The sequence below is a fragment of the Copadichromis virginalis genome, linkage group LG2 (genome assembly GCF_057382275.1).
Source record: "Copadichromis virginalis isolate Kocher_CV1m ecotype Utaka linkage group LG2, C_Virginalis_male_GT1.1, whole genome shotgun sequence".
Lineage (NCBI taxonomy): Eukaryota > Metazoa > Chordata > Actinopteri > Cichliformes > Cichlidae > Copadichromis > Copadichromis virginalis.
Window position 1 is genome coordinate 21,617,693 of NC_140619.1, and position 19,340 is coordinate 21,637,032.

At 42.7% G+C, this 19,340-nt stretch overlaps 1 protein-coding gene and 1 long non-coding RNA gene across 4 annotated transcripts in view; one reads left to right on the forward strand and one right to left on the reverse strand.

Annotated features, from left to right (window-relative positions):
* Positions 1-7,709, forward strand: part of LOC146717227 (uncharacterized) — a 47,742-nt gene extending 40,033 nt beyond the window's left edge. For all 3 annotated transcript variants that reach the window (XM_085473197.1, XM_085473215.1, XM_085473205.1), the window contains exons 10-16: positions 15-510; positions 2,909-4,193; positions 4,423-4,526; positions 4,662-4,824; positions 5,102-5,220; positions 5,318-5,411; positions 5,827-7,709. In XM_085473197.1, the coding sequence (XP_085329323.1) occupies positions 15-510; positions 2,909-4,193; positions 4,423-4,526; positions 4,662-4,824; positions 5,102-5,220; positions 5,318-5,411; positions 5,827-6,269 (2,704 nt within the window). In that variant the 3' untranslated portion in view covers positions 6,270-7,709. The remainder of the gene's footprint in view (positions 1-14; positions 511-2,908; positions 4,194-4,422; positions 4,527-4,661; positions 4,825-5,101; positions 5,221-5,317; positions 5,412-5,826) is intronic.
* Positions 420-17,839, reverse strand: LOC146717228 (uncharacterized). The gene is made up of 3 exons (XR_014922997.1): positions 17,739-17,839; positions 586-656; positions 420-484 (listed from the first exon to the last, which is right to left on the reverse strand). It is a non-coding gene; the product is annotated as an uncharacterized LOC146717228 (long non-coding RNA).
* Positions 17,840-19,340: the final 1,501 nt, after the last annotated feature.

A 19,340-nucleotide genomic window follows, 5' to 3' on the forward strand; every position in this document is an offset into this window, starting at 1 on the left:
ATTTCTGCTTCTAGGGCCACACCAGAGCCCCCTTCTGGCTTGACGGACACAAGCATGGCTTCCAGTGCAGCGGAGAGTAAGGATGTAAGTGACTCTGCATCTGAAAGTGAAGAAGATGGGCTCCAGAACCACGGGGAGGAGGAGAACTCCTTCTTACAGGAGGTGCTGAGCTCTTTGAAGACGCCCCTCGTATCTGCCTCGCTTGATATGAAAACTGAGGGCGCCGTCCTGGAGATGAAGGAGGAAGAGGTCAAAGAAAAGGAGGAAGAAGAGGTAGAAATGGAAGAAGAAGAGGAGGTTAAGGAAGAAGAGGAAGAGGTGGATGAGTCCCTCAGTTCTCAGGCTGCTCCCTCGTGCTCCATGCTGTCAGATCAGACCACGAAGGAAGAGGAGCAGGTTGTCACTTCCTTGTGGCAGCTAGAAGAAGAAGGAGGAGTGGATGCTGAGGAAGAAACGGAGGAGGAGGAAGAGGAGGAAGAACCAGCTGTGGAGAGATTTATTCGATCTGATGTATGAATCTTTGGTTATTTGACATTTTAAATGGATTTTGTGGAAGATAAAAGGCCCCATGCCTTCCTCACTTACCCTAAACTCCTCTGACGCTGCTTCGTGAGTGTCTTCATATATTAGGCAGTTTATATGTCAGCCAACGCGCACTGTGGCAGGAACAAAGGGAAGCATATGATGTGAAGCTACAAATGCAGACACGGCCCAAAACTAGAATTAGACTCGCATGAGATGTGAATGTTCCACGCATGGAGAAAATGAGGGAACACAGATTCCAGTGCAAGGGAACTTTAAAAAAATGTTCATCCACTTTATTTTTAAAAATCTAAATAAGGTTAAATTGAATTTCGATTTTTAAATCCAGCATTAACTAAAAGCTTTATCAGAAAGACATTTGTCACTAAAAGCTCTTTCAGATGTGATAGAGGCGTAGAGTTATTATTTTCTCATTTTTAGAACATTTTTATTTAATTACAACTTTTGCTTTTTATTCAGTTTAGTTTCTCTCAGGAAATGGAAAAAAAGGTAAATGCAAGAAAACAGATTTAACATGATCATGGTTTTTTTTGGGGGGAGGCACTATTGCCTCACAGGTTCTGAGTTCAATTCCACCATCAGGCCGGGGTCTTTCTGTGCATGTTCTCCCTGTGTTTGCGTGCGTTCTCTCTGGGTCCTCTGGCTTCCTCCCACAGTCCAAAGACATGCAATTAGTTGGGATAGGTTAATTGGAAATTCTAAATTGCCCATAGGTATGAATGTGAGTGTGAATGGTTGTCTGTCAGGGCTCTAGAGTGCGACCAATTTGGTTGCAAATGCGACCAAATTTTTCAGTGGTGCGACTAAAAAAATAATAATTTGGTGGCACCTGTGCGACCAACTGTTCGGGTAACAAAAAAAAAAAAAAAAATCTCTGCAACTCTCCGTGTGGTCAACAACAGACACACTTTATCGTGGACTAAACCAATCAGAGATAGTCAGGGGCGGGACCTCTCTGATTGGCTGTGGTCCAGTTGAAAGTGCAGGTGGAAGAGAGAGGTGAGTAGTTTGAATAAGGTGATATCAATTCATTAACGGATTCCACACAAAGACTTAAACACAGAGTGGACCCGACGCATCAGAATCAGCTTTGTCTTTCTCGGCTTTCTCACCCGACAGCCTTTACACGGACACGCTGTTGGAGCTTAGCGATTCTGATACGTCGGGTCCGCTCTGTGTTTACGTCTTTGTGTGGAATCCGTTAATGAACGTGTGTGTGTACTTTAAGAACAGTGTCCCGTCTCAAATCTGTTTTCTGCATTATTCATTTGCTTATTACCCACCAGTCTACCGTTGTTTACAGCGCTGTCTTTTTCTTTTTTCACTTAAATGACCTCGGACAAGAAAGCCTAATTTCTGCTGTTCAATACTGAAGAAATTTAAACTTCTTAAAATCATGCAAAATTGCAGAATATTTTTAAGGTTATCTGCTATAAAAAGCCAGACCAGGAAAATCTCCTTCATGTTTTTCTGTGTTTTATTCTCAGTTACTTTCACATAAAGGCATCTGCTGTGATGTTCACAATTCTGATGAAGTCTCACATGTACCAGTACTGATAAATGATCAGAATTATAATATTTCTGACTGTCTGAGGCTAAATTGAATCGAATCAGGACTTTGAGAACCGGAATCGAATGGATTATGGAAATCAGCAATGATACCCAGCCCTAGTGAGCAGCCTACGCTCGACAGAAGTGGATGTAGCTGTGGGTAATGAGAAAAGATGAAAAGAACGATTGATAACTTTTTTGTTAAGTTAAGGCCTGAACCGTCATAGCCAGTGCTCTGACACAGTGCCATCAATCTTGAAAAAGCACAGTGTATCCAGAAAACACATTATATGCTGCAATAAATGCACAAGTGTCCCCTCTCCCAACTGCCTCTCAGCAACAGACAGCAGCAAACAGGTCGTCAGAGGAGCCGAGATGATGATTAAGTTTAACATTTTCTACAATATTGACAAAGCACTTTAAGCACACGTTTGTTAGTTAATAATTTAGAAATGAATATTGTCTGTATGGACTCTCCCCCCCCCCCCCCCCCCCCCCCCAAAAGAAAGTGCACATGTGGTTGAAAAATTTGAGTGCGCCTAACTTTTGTGCCGGTACGCCTAAATTTTTAGAGTTAGGCAAAGTTAGGTTGTACGCCTAACTGTCTGTGTTTGTGTGTTAGCCCTGCGACAGACTGGCGACCTGTCCAGGGTGTATCCTGCCTCTCGCCCTAAGGCAGCTGGGATAGGCTCCAGCGCCCCTCGTGACCCTTAAAAAGGATAAGCGGAAGCAAATGGATGGATGTGATCATGTTTTCTTAAATCTCATTCATGCCATTTAGCCACAGTCACATTCCCTTTTTTTCACTTGCTAGGATGAGGAGAAAGGAGAAGAGCAGGCAGTAGAAGTCAAGCCTGAAGAGGACGACAGCGTGCTCTCATGCCAAACTATCAGCCAGGCAGGTGACGACAACGTGGAACAAGAAGATGGGGAGAGTGAGGGAGGGGACGAGGAGGAGGCAATCAAGCTGGAGAAGTCTGAAATGGAGGAGGAAGGGCGGGAGATGAGGGAAGAGGATGAGGAAGTCGAGACGACTGAAAGGACAGAAGTGGAGGAGGCAGAGGAAGCAGTGGAAGGAGAGGAGAGAGGCGCAGAAGAGATGCCTGAGATGCTTCCGGATACGCCGGGTGAAGAAGTTCAGGTGGTGGCGCAGGAGGTGGATGAAGGTGTGGCGCTTGAAGGTGACGCAGTGTGCGCTGTAAAACTCAAAGATGATGATCAAATTCCAGCAGAGATGAGCGATCAAGGACTCACCACGGAGCAGAAGGAGCAAGATTTCAACCAAAACTCTGGAGATGAGACTGAAGAGGGAGAAGACACAGTAGAGGAGGGGGCTGACCTCAGCGTGGGGTTAGACCAATCGGAGAAAGGTGTGGGAGGGAGCCAGAGTGATGCAGATCAAAGCGAACAGGAGCTGGAGAGCGAGGAAGCAACGCCGCAGTCAGACACTAAACAGATGGAGGAGTGTCCGAGTGAAGCCGCAGAACAAGACGACGGCTCCCCCGAGCCTCCTCCTTTGTCCCTGCAGTCACCAAAGAGCGAGGCCAGGAGTCCCACCAAGACCAGCACAGCGATCGTCCACATAAATCTAGTTTCTCCCAGCTCAGAAAAAGCCACGTCTTTATTCCAGCTGCCTCCAGCTGCTGCAGATTCCAGTGACAGCGCCAGTGAAGCGGCTTCACATGACACAGAGTCCACCTCTGCAGATAAAGAGGAAGCTGACGGTGTGGAGGAGGAAGAAGAAGAAGAAACGCATCAAGACGCTGCATCTCCTGCACCGGCTGAGGAAAAGACAAGCCAGCCGCCCTGCAGCCCCGATCATACTAAAGTCCGCTTCACGATCGCTCCCGCCTGGCAGAGATCACAAAGTCTGAACCCTCCTCCTTCCCCACCTGCTTCTGTCTCCTCCCCCTTCGCTGTCGCACCATCCAGCTGCGAGGAGCCGGAGACTGTGACCGAGGATTCGGTCACGAAAGCAGAACTGGCGACTTCACCAAAGGTCGAGTTGGTGCTGAGCCCCAGTAGGGTGAAAACCGCCAAACCACAAAGCAGTGTGACACCGGCTCCACCCAAGATCTCTACTTCTGCGAGCATTGAAGGTAAGAGCGCTGAACATGTGTGATGGTAGATGATGAAGCCGTTTTCTGCAGGGACAGGATCCACTTCGGTTGTGTTTAGACGAGGCTGATTTTACTGGACTAGCACGTGCATGCTGTGTATGCTTTAAAGTGAACCTTGCAAACACTGGATGTTTGCTGTCTGAAGTGTCCTAATCTGTATCACAGGAGGGTAAATTATAACCACTTTTTCTTACGCTGCCACCTGCAGAGAGCTCAGTGATTGTAGAGGGAAACCCGGACAATCCCTTCGGAGTTCGGCTGAGAAAGACTTCGGCTCTGCTGCGCTTCAGCTCAGAGGAGGAAAACACAGAGGTGATTGAAAAGCTTTTTAAGGGTTTCTAGGACACTCTGAACTTCTTACCTCTCAAACATGATGCAGGAAACCTGAAACTTTAAGCTTAAATTCATGTCAAATGTATTATTTGTGTTTTATTTATTATCCTTTAGCCTCCGACTGAGTCACAAACTCAGCCACCCAGCTCTAAAGTTGACTCCCCGCAGCCAGTCAGTGTTAAGCCCTCCATCTGTCCACCGGTCAGCATCAAACCTGCGCTGCCTAAGAAGCCAGAGGTTCAAGCTGAAAGTGGAGGGAAAGTGAAGTGCGTCTCAGGTGTGTGTCCACGTTCATCTTTACTTAAAGAGGAATTATCATGCTGCTTCTTTGCTTCTGTCATGTATACACTGTGTCAGTGGTGGATGTTCATATTAAACATGGCCACAGCTCAGACTAAAGACCGCTCGAACTGCTCACGGACAAGATCACAGGAGCGCTGCGCAGCCTCGCCGTATTAATCTGCTCGAGCGTAACAATCCTGAACTCGACAAGTGTAAGAAAGCAGCTCGCGAGCCAGCCTGTGGCGTAACAACTGTGTGTGCTGTTAATTTAGATTCAGTTGCGGGCCGCGCTGTTTCTACTGGATCTGATCCTCCCAGCTGGATCTCTGTGGCCAAACAGAAGCAGAAGATCTATAAGGAAAACTCACTGGAGGAGATCACTGTCAAGAAGGTAGACCTACAGAGATGCACAAAAACAGGATGCATGCGTGCAGAGTACGCCGCCACCACGTGATCTGTATGTGACTGTTCTGCTGCTGCTCTTTCAGGAGGACCAAGAGAGAAAGTCTTCACTTCCAACATACGTCTGCTCAGCTGCAAGCAAGGAGCAAGGCACCAAAACAGCTGAAACCAAAGGCAAAGGTCTGCATGCACACACATGCAAACACACACATAGTCCATTCATTAGGCTCCTTCATCATTTGTGCAGTACCTCAGCAAATGTCTGTTTCACTATGCACTGCTGCCCTCGTCTGGTCAGCCTCTGCTACAGTAGATAAATAATTAACACTTTGTGTTGGAGGCTGATTGTAATGATTGTACATAACAACACATAAACAATACAGTGTAGAAAACACTAGACACTATCTTGGCCTCACGTGGGTGGTGTACGGTGAAAGGTGGTGTTGCACAACAGCCTGAAGTTAGTATTGAAGTCTTTCAGACTATTTACAGAGGTCAGAAGTAAATAGTCTGTGAGCTTTAACTTTAAAATACATTTCTGTCAAAGTCTCTCCTCGGGTTTATTGTTTATGTGTGTGTGTGTGTTTTCTCGCAGGGGCTCATTTGGAGATGAGCAAGCCGTCAGTGTCTCCAGACAAGGAGGCCAGAAGGCCTTTCTCTCCTCCGACTCCAGTGCCGCCTCAGCCTTTAAAATCCCAGCCCCTCCCCTGTGTTGCCCCCAAACCCTATGTCCCACCACCCCAAGCAAAGTATCCACCACAACCTAACCCCCCTCAGCGATGCCTGTCAACACCAGACGCTCCAAAATCTCCTGCTACTCCGTCATCTCCCTCTAAAACTCCGCTCACCTGCTCCCCATTTCCATCGAGGACCGCCTCGGAAAAGCCCGTCCTTAGAGCGCCGGGGCTTCCTGGACAGACGCCGCCCTCCCAGCGAAACCTGCCTCCCACAACTCTGGCCCAGGACGAGCCCCCCTGGATGGCACTGGCCAAGAAGAAAGCCAAAGCCTGGAGCGAGATGCCCCAGATAGTCCAGTGACAGGCCAGGTCAGATTTAGAGAAACCACGCCCCCCCGTGGGACCTGAAAGGCTCCAGGATGGAGCAGAACCGGTTTGCACACAAATATCTTTTAATCCTGAGCTTCAGGCTTTAGATTGGTGTAAAATGCCCAGCTCCACAGCTGAAGGCAGGCTCTTTTTTACTCCTTCATTTCTGTTTTCTAAATGACACGGTAGGACCCCGAAAGTTAACGCGTCTTACTCGAGGAGGATTTTTTTTTTCTTTGTTTGTTTGGTTGCTTTTAAAGATTCGTAGTTTGGGATGAGGTGCCGGAATGAGACACCTGCAGCCTCACACCAGTACGTTTTAACTTTAACTCGGATGAATCCACTTCACATCACTAAACATTTCAGGAAAGGGAGCACAGAGATGTTTTTTTATATGAGAACACTTCATTTACCCAGAACGATGATAAAGTAACAGAAAAAATCTTCTGTTCGTTCTTAAGAATGGACCTACACGATGCTGCCGGCCTGTGTGTGTGTGTTTATTATAAGGCAGGTATAAATGCTGATATATTTGAGGAAAATGGAATAGTCCGTGGTCTGAGAGTGAGATGAGGATTAAATCCAGAGCTGTTCTTTGTTTTTAAATCTACTTTAAGAGAAGCACGTCCAATCAGGTCCGTGGACACTCGTCCGTGTAAATTATATTTTTTCATTTTCACTTTTGATATTTTTGAATTCTTTTTGATATTTTGATCAACTCCAAGTATCCTGCAGAAATCTCCCAAACCCCGCCCCCAAAAAGCTGATAATCAGTGAGCGCTGCCGCTGCGTTCAGTCATCTGTTTGAAATTGTTTAATGCATCGCTGCGTTGCAGAGTGTTGTCGACTATGAATCCTTTTCCAGTGTAAATGAAACATAAGTATAAAGCTACTTAGGCACTTAGAGCTGGGTTTGCTGCTGGATGCGTCGTCTGTGTCGTTTCAGTGTGTCTGGCAGTAAGCATATGCAGATATGTGATACTCGTTTTGTATTGCCTTTTGAGAATTTGTCTTGTACATAATAATGCGCAGTAAAGAACAAATTATAAAGCATGTTTCTGTGTTTGTTTGTTTGTACATCAGAAGTGGAGCACAGTTGGAAATGTGATGTCTTAACTGTGAAACTTTAGTTTGATTTGAACCCTTTAAAACAAATATGACCGGTGTGTCCGACGCTCGCAGGCTGGGCACACCGGTACAGCATTTTCATTCCCCGGACTTTGACATTATCGAGATTCCTTTCCACGGCCTGGTTGTGTTTTCACCTTCACATAATGGTTTTAGGCTTTAAAACAGACACCCTACCACCCCCACAGGCCTAATAGTGGTTTGGTCCACTGCTAATCCCTAACTCTTTAACTTTGCAGATTTGATCTTAAAGGATGTGTGACCTGTTGTTCTTTATTTCCTGTAGAATAAAACTTCAGTTTGGTTGTGTGTATTTTCTTAACATCCATCACATCCTCACATTTCACTATGGCAGCCATATAGTTGCGGATCAGCCACACCACCTAATGGTTCTGGAAGCAGGAGGCGTCTTTGTGAGTTTCAGTAGTAGTTTTGGTAGCTTTTTTTCTTCTTCTTCTTCTTCTTCACTCTCTCCATGTGTCATCACATTTAAACCTTTTCAAGCAAAAACAGGAAGTGAATCATAAGAAGGCTTTAACTTCTTTGGCTGGTTTGTGTTTGTAGACAGATGATGGCATCTCAATAAAATCAGAACCGTGCATACACACCAACGACGCCTTTACAGGTTTGTAGTCGAAGATAAAAAACACACAATGAAGGTCAGGGTTAGCTGACAGTGTGGTCTCCGGACTCAAAGTCTTTAACTGGGATGTAAGTGCTGCTCAGGACTGACTGAGATCAAGCTCACAGTCGGTGTTTTGTCAGGTTGTTTGATGGGATGCATGTTTACAGTGACTGCTTCCTTACTGAACTGCATCAGGAGCACTATCTCAGTGTCCCTTTAAGGCTCAAGATCACAGAAATTTAAAAAAAGTGAAAAGAAATTTCATTTAATGTTTAAAATATAAATGAAAACCAACCAAGTATGAGTTTTAAAATATTGGCAACAAAACAGAGATAAAATGAGTCCTCACTGGTATCGTCTGCTGACCATATTAAGCCAGTTCTCATCCAGCTCCACATTCTCAACATATCCAATACAAGATTTTGCTCCTCTGCCTTTGAAAGCTCTCTGACTTGGCACAACGTCATCTTTCCTCCGCTCAGCTTCAGCTGCTCTCCTGACAGCGCCTCACTTCAGACTTGTTGGCTCATATCAGAAGCTCAAAACACATCTGTTTACATCAGCACGCCAGCTAAAAACATGTTTCACATATTTACAATCATTTTATTTTCAATTGCTTTTAATGCCGTTGTTATTGTTAATTTTTGCACACAGACGACTCAGATGTGCTTCTTGTAACAGACTGATGCCTTCCTAACTATCAATCCTCTTACTGTAAGCATCAAACAAGCAAAGAAATGGGATTAGATTCTAAACTAGTGGAATTATTGCAGATGGAAAATAGCTTAATGTGAAAATTAGTCCAGAAAACACAAGCGAGTCGATCCCACTGTGGGTGATTTATGGCAGAGTGGACTGATCAAACACTCGAGACGTCGATCTGTACAGTAGGGTAACATATTTTTTTTCCCTGCATTGTTTAAGTGAAACTTAGGCTCATTTTTCAAGCAAAAACTTTTCTTTAATTTCTCCCAAACGCGGCCTCATGGACTCACTTGACCGTCTTGGCGTGTACGCATGCCTGCAAACATGTGGCCTTTATTTGTTTGTGTGCCTTTCTCCTTGTGTGTGGCCAAAATGTGAGCCAAATGTTTGTGCGCGCCTGCTCACATGAACGGGTGTGAGCGGGCCGCTTGCATGCGTATGATTGATGGTTGCCTTTTGTTTGCGCACAGGAAGCTGTAATCAACTCCCCAGATGTCTTTTCTGGGCGAGTTAGGTAACACCGCGGCTGCCCTACTTCTGATACACGCACTACAGCACACATGCAAAGTGGACCCGCCAAGATGTACAGTGCGTGTGTGAGTCCATGCCAGGTATCCATAGTGATGACAGCTGGGTGCTGATCTTCTCATTTACAGGTTATATAACCAACGGAGTTGGCAGGAGTCAGAGGCACAGAGGTGAGGAGGTGGGTGGAGGGGCAGTGGTATTGAGGTCGACTCGGGGAACTACAGTTTCTAAGAAGTCACCGAAAAATCCTCCTGCTCTGAAACTCTTACTGCTATAAAGATATCATCATAAATTTGGACGTTCACTTACACAGGAGTGATGAGTAGAACACAACAAAGCCTTTAAAAGTGTTTTATTGACTAGTGTAACTTTATATTGTGTGGCCAAGTTGATCTCTGGGCAACAGAGCGTGATGTAAGTTGGTCTGTTGAACTGGATCATAAAATTACTTCAAATATTATAAATGTGCAAAGATTTAAACATAAATATTTTCTGACTAAAAGTCTCACGTCGTAGTTCTCAGTAGGAAAAGGGTGGAGCGTCCACTCTGAGTTCCTGCTCCATGTGGAAGAGTTTAAGTATCTCATGGTCTGAGGGGACAGTGGAGCATGAGGCTGACAGACTGGTGTTGCATAATGGTTAATATCTGGTGTTGCGATTGTTCTTTTGTGTATGTGCCTACAGAGAGAAATGTTCAGCCAGTGTAAACATGCTTCCATGCAGTGCTCCATGATCCCGACTGCACGATCCTCGACATGAGCGTCATTGTGCATCGATCCAATGCTGATTGGTGGATAGAGTGATCTGACAGCAGATGCTCTCTGCAGGTAGACAGACAAGCCGTGGGCAGAGGTTTCCACTACTAAACCATCCTTTCCTGTTAACCAGTGATGGTGATGTTGTACTTGTTGTTGTAGTGATGAGAAAGCTGAACGTGAAATGAAATGAAGCTGTTGATCTACCTTCCTGTCCCCATCTATGCTGAAAATTATGTGTAGGGATTAGGTAGGGTCTCAAAGAGCAGCCGCTTCTTCCCCACATTGAAAGGAGCCAGTGGAGGTTGTTTGGGTTTGAGATCAGGATGTTTTCTGGGAACCGTCTAGGTATGGCACTGTGGGCATGTACCACCAGGAGGAGGACCCAGGACAAGCTAGAGAGAGAACGTCCTTCAGGTGACTTGACTTTCATCTGGAAGAGCTGGTGAAGTTGGGTAGGGGATGTTTGGGTGCCCCTGTTTGGACAGCTGCACCAATGAACACCACTGGTAAAAGAGCTCAAAATGGATGGATGGCATTTTACAATATTGCAAAGCAGTGAAATAACCTGTGAACACAAGATTTCCCTGTCATTAACTTATGACATTTGCAAATACAATGTTTCTGTCAAGGTACTGCTGTGTCGCAGCATGGAGGGCTCAAACAGGGGAAGCTGACTGAAAGCAGCAACTTTATTGCTGAAAATAATTCTACACGTTTACAGGAAACCAAACTGAAAACTAGGAACTAGAAATAAGAAACTAAAAGCAAAAAACTAAGGAACTAAACAAGGAAATGGAGAACTAGGAATTTAGTAGGAGCCCACAAGTTACACAAAGCAAAGAGGGTGTACAATGCAACAATGGACAGAGGAACGCTCAGGGCTAAAATACACAAGCGAGTAACGAGGGAATGGGGAAACAGGAGGGAAACACAGCTGGGGCTAATAAGACATAATGAGACATAGGGGAAGCAAAATACTGAACACAGGACACGAAACTATCAAAGTAAAACAGGAAAACACAAGACGGGCATGGAGACACAGGCATGTCAAGGAGGCGTGGCTGACTGGGGAGACAGGAAACATAGAGACAGGGACGACTAGACATGAAAAGTGGGACATGAGAACAGAAACGAAACACAGGCTAAGATGATTACTGAGAGCTTAAGAAAAAGGATAAACAAAACCAAGAACAATAATAAACAAATAATATTAAACCAAAAACACCGTGACAGTTTCAGGTCCAGAACACTCAGTTTTGGTCTCCACCAGCCAAGTTCTTTAGTTTTTCCTGATCAGGAGTCTGTTTTTGTTGTTGTTTTTTTCTTCTTAGTAACTGAAATTTGAATTTAATTAAATTTAATTAATCATGATATGTGCTATTGTCACATGGCTGTTTTAAGTGACAGTTAGATACTGTTTGCTTACCTTTAGTGTCTGTTATGCTAAAGATGCTGAGAAGCCAGCTGTTGACTCCTCTAGCACCATCCTACCCACACAGCCTCAGCTGCCACCAGCAGGAGGAGCTGGCAAGCTGTTTGGGAACCTCTTTGTTGCGACCAGATTGAAAGCTGTTTACCATTGCAATTTTGGTTTAAGCCTGTTTTTCACTCGGCCCCTACCTCAGGTAATGTCACAGTTTTACAGATGAACCCTGCAAAGCAAGCTAGCTAACAGTACCATTAGCTAAAATAAACCAAATAACAAAGACTAAGACTGCCGGCTAAAGACTTAAAAAATTAGTTCACAGACCAGTGGGTGACATCACAATGGACAATGGACAATCTATGCTATTAAATCATGTCTATTGCTAACAGCTGCCTGATTTCAGTGAAATCATGCTAATGGAAGTGGTGATGTTAACCCAAAATGAAAACATTTACAGAAAAGACGTGTAAACACCCTCCAGCGTTCTATACAAACCTTTGAGTAAAACTTTTATGAAGATTCATTGCTACAGGCACTTACGAGCAGTGGCGTGTCTAGAAAATTTTTGTTGGGGGGGCCAGGTAGGGGCACAGATTTGGAGAAGGGTGGCAGATTTAATTGGCAGATAATGTTTAAAAAAAAAAATTCTACCAACCCTTAACCATAATTCAATAATCCTATAAACCTAATAACCAAATGCACTTTTAACTCTTATTAGAATGAGATTTTAACCACTACGGTGCAAAGTTTTTAGATACTGCGTTGATAAAGTACAAGAGATACAATCAGTGCTTTGTCAGTGTTTACTCAGCATTCAAGGACATCAATATCTGCATAGTATTTTTACTGACATATAGTGCACATATGTTTTGGGCAAAAACATTTTTGAAAATTAAAATACGAACATTTGTAACAAACAATTGACAAATTAGCCAATGCCAATGCAAAACTTTATCTGCCTGTTAAAAAAAGAAGATAATCTTCTCACAAACTGGTGTTTGATTTTGAAACAGGAAAAAAGTGGGGAAACAAATGAAAAGACTAACATTTGAATAAAACCTGAAAGCAAGTAAATACTTTCTATGCTGCCTTATGGTAAACTTTGCTAATATTGATAAAGAACAACACTGGCTGATGATAAAATACAGTCAGCTGGCATGGTGACACTGCCAGTATTAACCTGCAGGGCTGGACTGGGACAAAAAAAATTGGGCATTTTTACTACAGACCGACCCACCAGGTAGTAAAGCCATAAAGCCTTTGAATGAAAACAAATGCTGTTGTGACAGTGATGTACAGTCTTGTTGGTATATGTATGATTTCTATACATTTTACGTCAGATAAAAACTTTGGTTGTAAGATTTAGATAATTATTTAATAAAAACTAGGTATTTTAAATGAGAATAAGAAAGAAAAGTATTTCTTTGTGCCCACCTTTCCCTGTTAATGCCCTACCTGGCCCCCTGGCAAAACTTTGCTAGACCCGCCCCTGCACAGTTACCAGCTGTCAGCTACATAAAAAAGGATCCTGGTGTTATTTATCTCTCAGAAACAGTTGATAACTTCAACTCATTCATGTCACCTAAAAGGTAAACCTGTTTCTCCATCACCTGTTCAGCTCTGATGATTCAGTAAGGACATCTCCTGGTTTCATCTTCACGTTTCCCTCTCACCACATATCTAAACAGACATCATGACCAGCAGCTTTACAGCTGTGGCTCCAGCAAACATCAGCTGATACTAGAAATTAATATTAAATACATTCTAACAACAGCTGATCAAGCTTAAAAGTGCTGCTGTTGTTTAGCGCAATATCTGCTGGTTTCCTCTTTCTGGCGCAAAGTGGGCGATAAACAAACAAGAGAGAAAAGCCGATCAGCTGATCATTGATCAGTTTCATGATTGAAGTAGCAACAGGAGAGGGAGGGGGAGAGAATGAGAGAAGAGGCAGCTGTGCAGCATAAAGACAGAATAACTCCAGCTTTGTGTCTTTTTTCCATTCTAGCTGAAGTCCGGGACAAACTGCGTCTCTTCTCAGCTCAATACGAAACGTGTAATATTTTCTCTGAATGAGGGACCATTCCATTTTTTTAAGGAGCCGTTGGCAACTCTACTAACTAACCTTATGAATAAAATAAAGTTCACTATCAGTAACATCATAGCACCCACCCAGCTGTATAAAAACTCCAAACTGGCTAGAACGCAGTATGAGTTATTGCAACTGACAGTAAAAAGTCAGCAACATGAAAATAAACTCCACCTAAACTTGGTTTATATCTGACCCAGATAGACTGCAGGTCATAACTTCTTACCTGAAGTTCAGTTCACCTGACACTCGGACTGGTGGCTGCTTCGGGTCTCTCCTCCTGCCTCCCCTTCCCTCATCCACCTGTTGCCTCTGTGGAAGCCCCGTCATAGCCACCACCAAACAACGGAGTTATTGCTACACATCGACCTGCATCTGGCCAATCCACCACCTCTCATTGTTCATGCCATTACAAAAAAAATAAAAAATAAGTCACTGGGGATATGCCCGATGGCCAGTCCAGCTATGTTAACCTGCAACCAAATTTGCAGCTCCATACAGCAATGTTACGACTTAGATTATATCTTATAACTCATAACTCTTATGTTAGCTGCCCTCAGTAGCATACTGTCTGAAATATTCCACAGCTGCAATAATTCTTTAAGTGTTATTTTTTTCCTTGGTATTCTAATTTCACCGAAGTTTACTAAACTCAACAAACTTGATATTACTTACCGGGACATTTATTCTGTCCTCATTTTCTTTCACCGAAAAATTGTTTCCTGCAGTGCCGTCTTTCGCGCTTGGCTCTCCTACCTTTGCTAACGTGATGCGCATAGCGCAGAAGCGATGCTGCATTCACTTACACTCGGATATCTGAGCGTCACCGTGAAAACATAATCGGACATTTGATATTTGATTGAATTTTATTGTTTTGCCTTTGGGGTGGCACCTGGGGTGGCCAGTCTGGTTTGGGGGGTGGCCTGTGCCCCCCCAGGCCACCCCGCTGGACACGCCATTGCTTACGAGCTTTGAATTTAATGTTTATCTAAAAATATTAAAGATTGCTGACTGCAGACGTATTAATACTGCCGTTTACAGTTTTAAATAAATCTGATATTACTCTGAGATCGTCACATATAAGCTGATACATATTTACAACGTGTGTTTGGATTTGTCAGACCGCTCTGACCTCGCTCAGACTTTTGTGTGCAAACTGTAATGAGCCCAGTTTGCATGAGGTCAAATTCTCTAGCTGTCATTTTTTCCAGTGACCTTATATCTGAGAATTTGATCACCACTGTGACTCTGAATTTCAATTAACACGAGTATGACAATCCTGGCTGGTTTACGCTTGCAGGGAAAGCTGACCTGTTCTCCTATCAGTGAACTCTTTGTTTCCACTCGTGGACCGAGGAGGTTAAATTATCTCCCCTCCTTCCAGTTTCTGTCTTTTTTTTTTTCTTTTTCTGATCATATTTCATCACAAAAAAGCTGGAACACTTACTCAGTCATTTATCCAGAGGGGCTAAATGAGCAGTTTTACATACTCTAGTGGACTTCAGAAGATGCTACTTATATTTATTCAGGTCTGTGTCAGGCTCTGTTAGTGGCAAAATCTATGAATGGAAGTGGAAACTGAAACCCTGCATTGATAGTAACTGATATTTATCTCTATGTGTAACAACTTTTAAATAACTTAGATCTTCAAACGAATTAAATGGACTTGACACAAACAAGGTAGGAAGTGCTGGGACAAGTGGGATCTTCATTTTGGATCTTTTTCAATAAAAATAACAATTTTTATTCAAATTGTTTGATCTATTTAACCTCTTAGTCCGACAGATTGATTTCTTTTTTTATACACTGCTAATTTCATTTACAAAGATTTTGTTTTTGCACTTTATTCAACTCCTGCTACATCTTGTGTGCTTTTGCAGTGTTTTTCTGTTTGTCTGTGTTTTCTTTAGTGTCTGTTCGTTTGACCTCTCAGGGCCACCGTAACATATAAGCAACAAATTGAATCTGTGGCCTTTCATCCAGTTATGTTTGATGTCGGGAACAGACGCACAATCCTCCCCCCAGTATTGTACTGACGTAGCTAACAGTGTTGCGCAGCTTTTAACAGAAGGTCACATTTACAGAAATTTAATAACTTTCTCAGACTGCGGAGGAAGGCCTGCTGTTCTTTACTCCGATGATGAAAACACAGTAAATATTTATTAGAGGAATTAGATTTCCATTTAAGCTGGTTATTGTGAGAAATTCTTGACTCTGAGTTCTTGATGCCAGAATACATTGGAATCATTCCTTATGTGATTGCACTAAGCTGTCTGCAGTGTAATTATATTGAAGAGCTATCTCTTTTTAAGTTTGACTGTCTGACGTATATTTGCTTTGCTTGCATAAACAGTTGTTGCGTCTGCCCAGCTTCCCCTCTGTCTCCATCTTTCAGCTCAGTGTTAGCAGTTTGCATTATTCAAACATATCGGAGACTTGGTGTCACTTTCACAGGTGTTGGCTACAAAACCAAAAAATCTGGACTTTTTTTTTCTCTCTAAAATCTCTAGTGTCTCTTACATACAGTATATGTATATTGCATACATCTCTGCACTAGGGCTGTTCGATATAACGATATATATCGGATGACGATATAAAAACGTCTATCGCTTCATTTTATGCTATTGTTTGTTTCGTGGTGTCGCAAAATAAACTGTTTATGACAATATTTTTTCACTGTTTTGATGGTCACTGTAGTGGCTATATTCATTTCTTAAAGTTCTCTCTTTCTCTTATATTTTATACAACCACACTACGGACGGACAAGCGCCTGTTTTTATGCGTTGTGGTTAGCAACAACGACGGTAAAACCATCGCGTGTCCGCTTGTTTATTTTCCATATAAACCTTTCACAATAAAGCTCAAGATCCTGTTGAGACTTTTCAAAATAAACTGAATCACGTGAAAGAGTATGCAGAGTATTTACGGATGAGAAGTAAAAAAGAGCCGTCAGGTGCTAAAAAATAAACCTTAGACTCAAACGTTAGAACAGGCTTTTCCCTGCAGCACGCCGTGTAATAAATACTCACAAAGAAAACAGCGGCCGTTACAACTTATGTCTAAAAATGTATCGTTTCATGCATCGGTTAAAACACTCGACTCCAGGTACACGACACCCAGCTGGAAACACTTCACGCAAGTCGAGCTGCCCGAAATTCACAGAAAATGTTAAATTTTTGTGATTTATATCGTTATTGGGACGATGGATGTCTTATATCGGGATATGAGATTTTGGTCATATCGCACAGCCCTACTCTGCACCGAATCATACTTTTTATTAACCTCTGTCTCTCTTCCACAGCATGTCTTTATCCTGTCTTCCTTCTCTCACCCCAACCAATCACAGCGATGGCCCCGCCCCTTCCTGAGCCTGGTTCTGCCGGAGGTTTCTTCCTGTTAAAAAGGAGTTTTTCCTTCCCACTGTCACCAAAGTGCTTGCTCATAAGGGGTCATATGATTGTTGGGTTTTTCTCAGTATGTATTATTGTAGGGTCTACCTAACGCTCCTTTACTGGATCAGCCATTTAGGTTTGACTCAGTTAACCTGATAACTTGAACTGCTGTTAAAGAGCGATTCAATTTACTAACTGTGTTACTGGTTAGCTAACTGATAATATATAACTGCATCTCTCTCACTCTTCCACTGACAGTGCAGTCTGCACAAATGTGGATCCGAGGTGTTCCACTGCTACCCCATGGTAGCTCTAAATGAGTTCATATCAAACACTGATATGTAGAGTTGGATAAAATGATGCAGCAGCAGCAAACACATGGACATTTCATTCTCTGAAATGAAAATCATTGTAGAAGAGCTTTCCCATTATAATCCGCCGTAATGCTCTTGTTATGAAGGGCAAGCGGGAACGTGATACTTCCGGTCGAACTACGATCGGCAATTAACGATCCTCATAACAAATTGTCCGCTACAAACTCTGTATTATCAAGTAAACAATCACAAGCACCACATACAACATACAGAGAAGCTCTGATAAGACAGGAATGACGTTATGGACATGACAGACCGTACATGCGTCAAGTAAAGCTAAACCAGGATAAGCTAACAAACATAAATTAGCATATGAAAAGGGGATGACCTCCCGCGTTGCACCCCGCTCCAACTGTGAACTAACATTAGCTCCTAAATGGTAAACATAGTACTGTATCAGCATAAACAAAGGCAAAATGCAACACAGGTTAATACTCACTTATCATTCACGCACACATAACATCCCAGAGGAATCAGTGCACCCCCACCGGACCAACACTGCTCATCCGACATTAAACTGCCCACCTTACTAACCGGATGATGTCACCAAACGGTGGGCTGGCCCAAACTGACAGAAGATTGAATATTAAATGACCAGTAGATAAACTTATATAAACTTATAAACAACAATAGCATTATTCTATGAACTTTGGGGCCTTTTATGCACTCTATAACCCTATATTAATCTTGTATGACATAGGCAAAATTGTAGCACCTGGGTATCCATAATAAAAGGGATGGTTGAGTGACATTTACATATGTAAAAAGCTTTACTTCATTTCTGATCTTTAAATGAAGTAACTGTCACGGACCCGGTTCCGGGGACTCGGGGTCCGTGAGCAGTGTGGACTATAATTATTATTATTATTATTATTATTATTATTATTATTTTGTGATGTGTGTGTTTAACCGGTGTGTTCCTGCGTTGTGTCTGATAATAAAAAGTAAAAGAAAAAAAGACCTCCAAGTAAGTAGCTTGCCCACTCCAGCTTCTCTCCCACAGGGGAATTGTAGAAAAGGGCCTGCATTTATTTTTACATTAAACATAAAGTATGAATTTACACGTAACATATTTGACATAAGATTAAAAAAACAACAACATGAAATCCAACATACCTAATAATAAAAGGTAAAAGAAAGAAAGACCAAGTAAATAGCTTGCCCACTCCAGCTCCTATGACCAAATACAAACAGTGGGGAAGAGGTACTCTGTGGCAGGTCACCAAGCTGACACACTGCTAACAACTTTACAGCACCATTGTTAATATAGCTTTATGGTAGCTTTACGAATATTATGACATGAAACTGTTATCTTTGTGCAGATTTCACATTGTCTAAGAAATATATACTTTTCTCCTGTCCAAGATAGCTTTAAATATATCATTTATGCTTGGGAACCAAATTACGATATTTTAGAAATCTCTAGTGGGCAGAGTTAAGATCAAAGACACTGAAGACGTCAAAGACGGAAAAGGATTTACCGGTAAGTTAAAACCGAGCCCATAAATACCACTCTGTAACAGCGGATTTTCAAACGCTAGCTTTAAGAAAGAGACAATTTATCAGCAAACAAATAGATATTAAAATGGGCAATAATTCATCAACCGTCACCAACACACAGTCAGGGACACAGGAGACAGCTCCTGAACCTGAATCCAAGCCCAAGAATCAAAAATGCAAAAAATTGCTTGGGTGCTTGTGTCCGTGCTGTGTGGGTACAGACGACTTTGACACAGAGAACACAAAACGTGTTGTTTCACAACAAAACTTGCAGAATGTGAACAACATGGTTGTAAATGCCACTGGTATCACTATTCACACCCAATATAAAACTACTGCCAGTATTAATCAAACACACATCTTAAACAACCTGCAGATAAAGCCCCCATTGGGTTTGATGTAGTTTGTGTTAATCCTGGAAAACTAATTGGGACTTTAATTGGACTTTAATTTAATTTAATTGGCTATTCTTAAAATTTAAAACCTCTGAAATCCCTTGGAATGGTAGATGTGGCAGATGGCCACCCTTCATTTAGCCTGG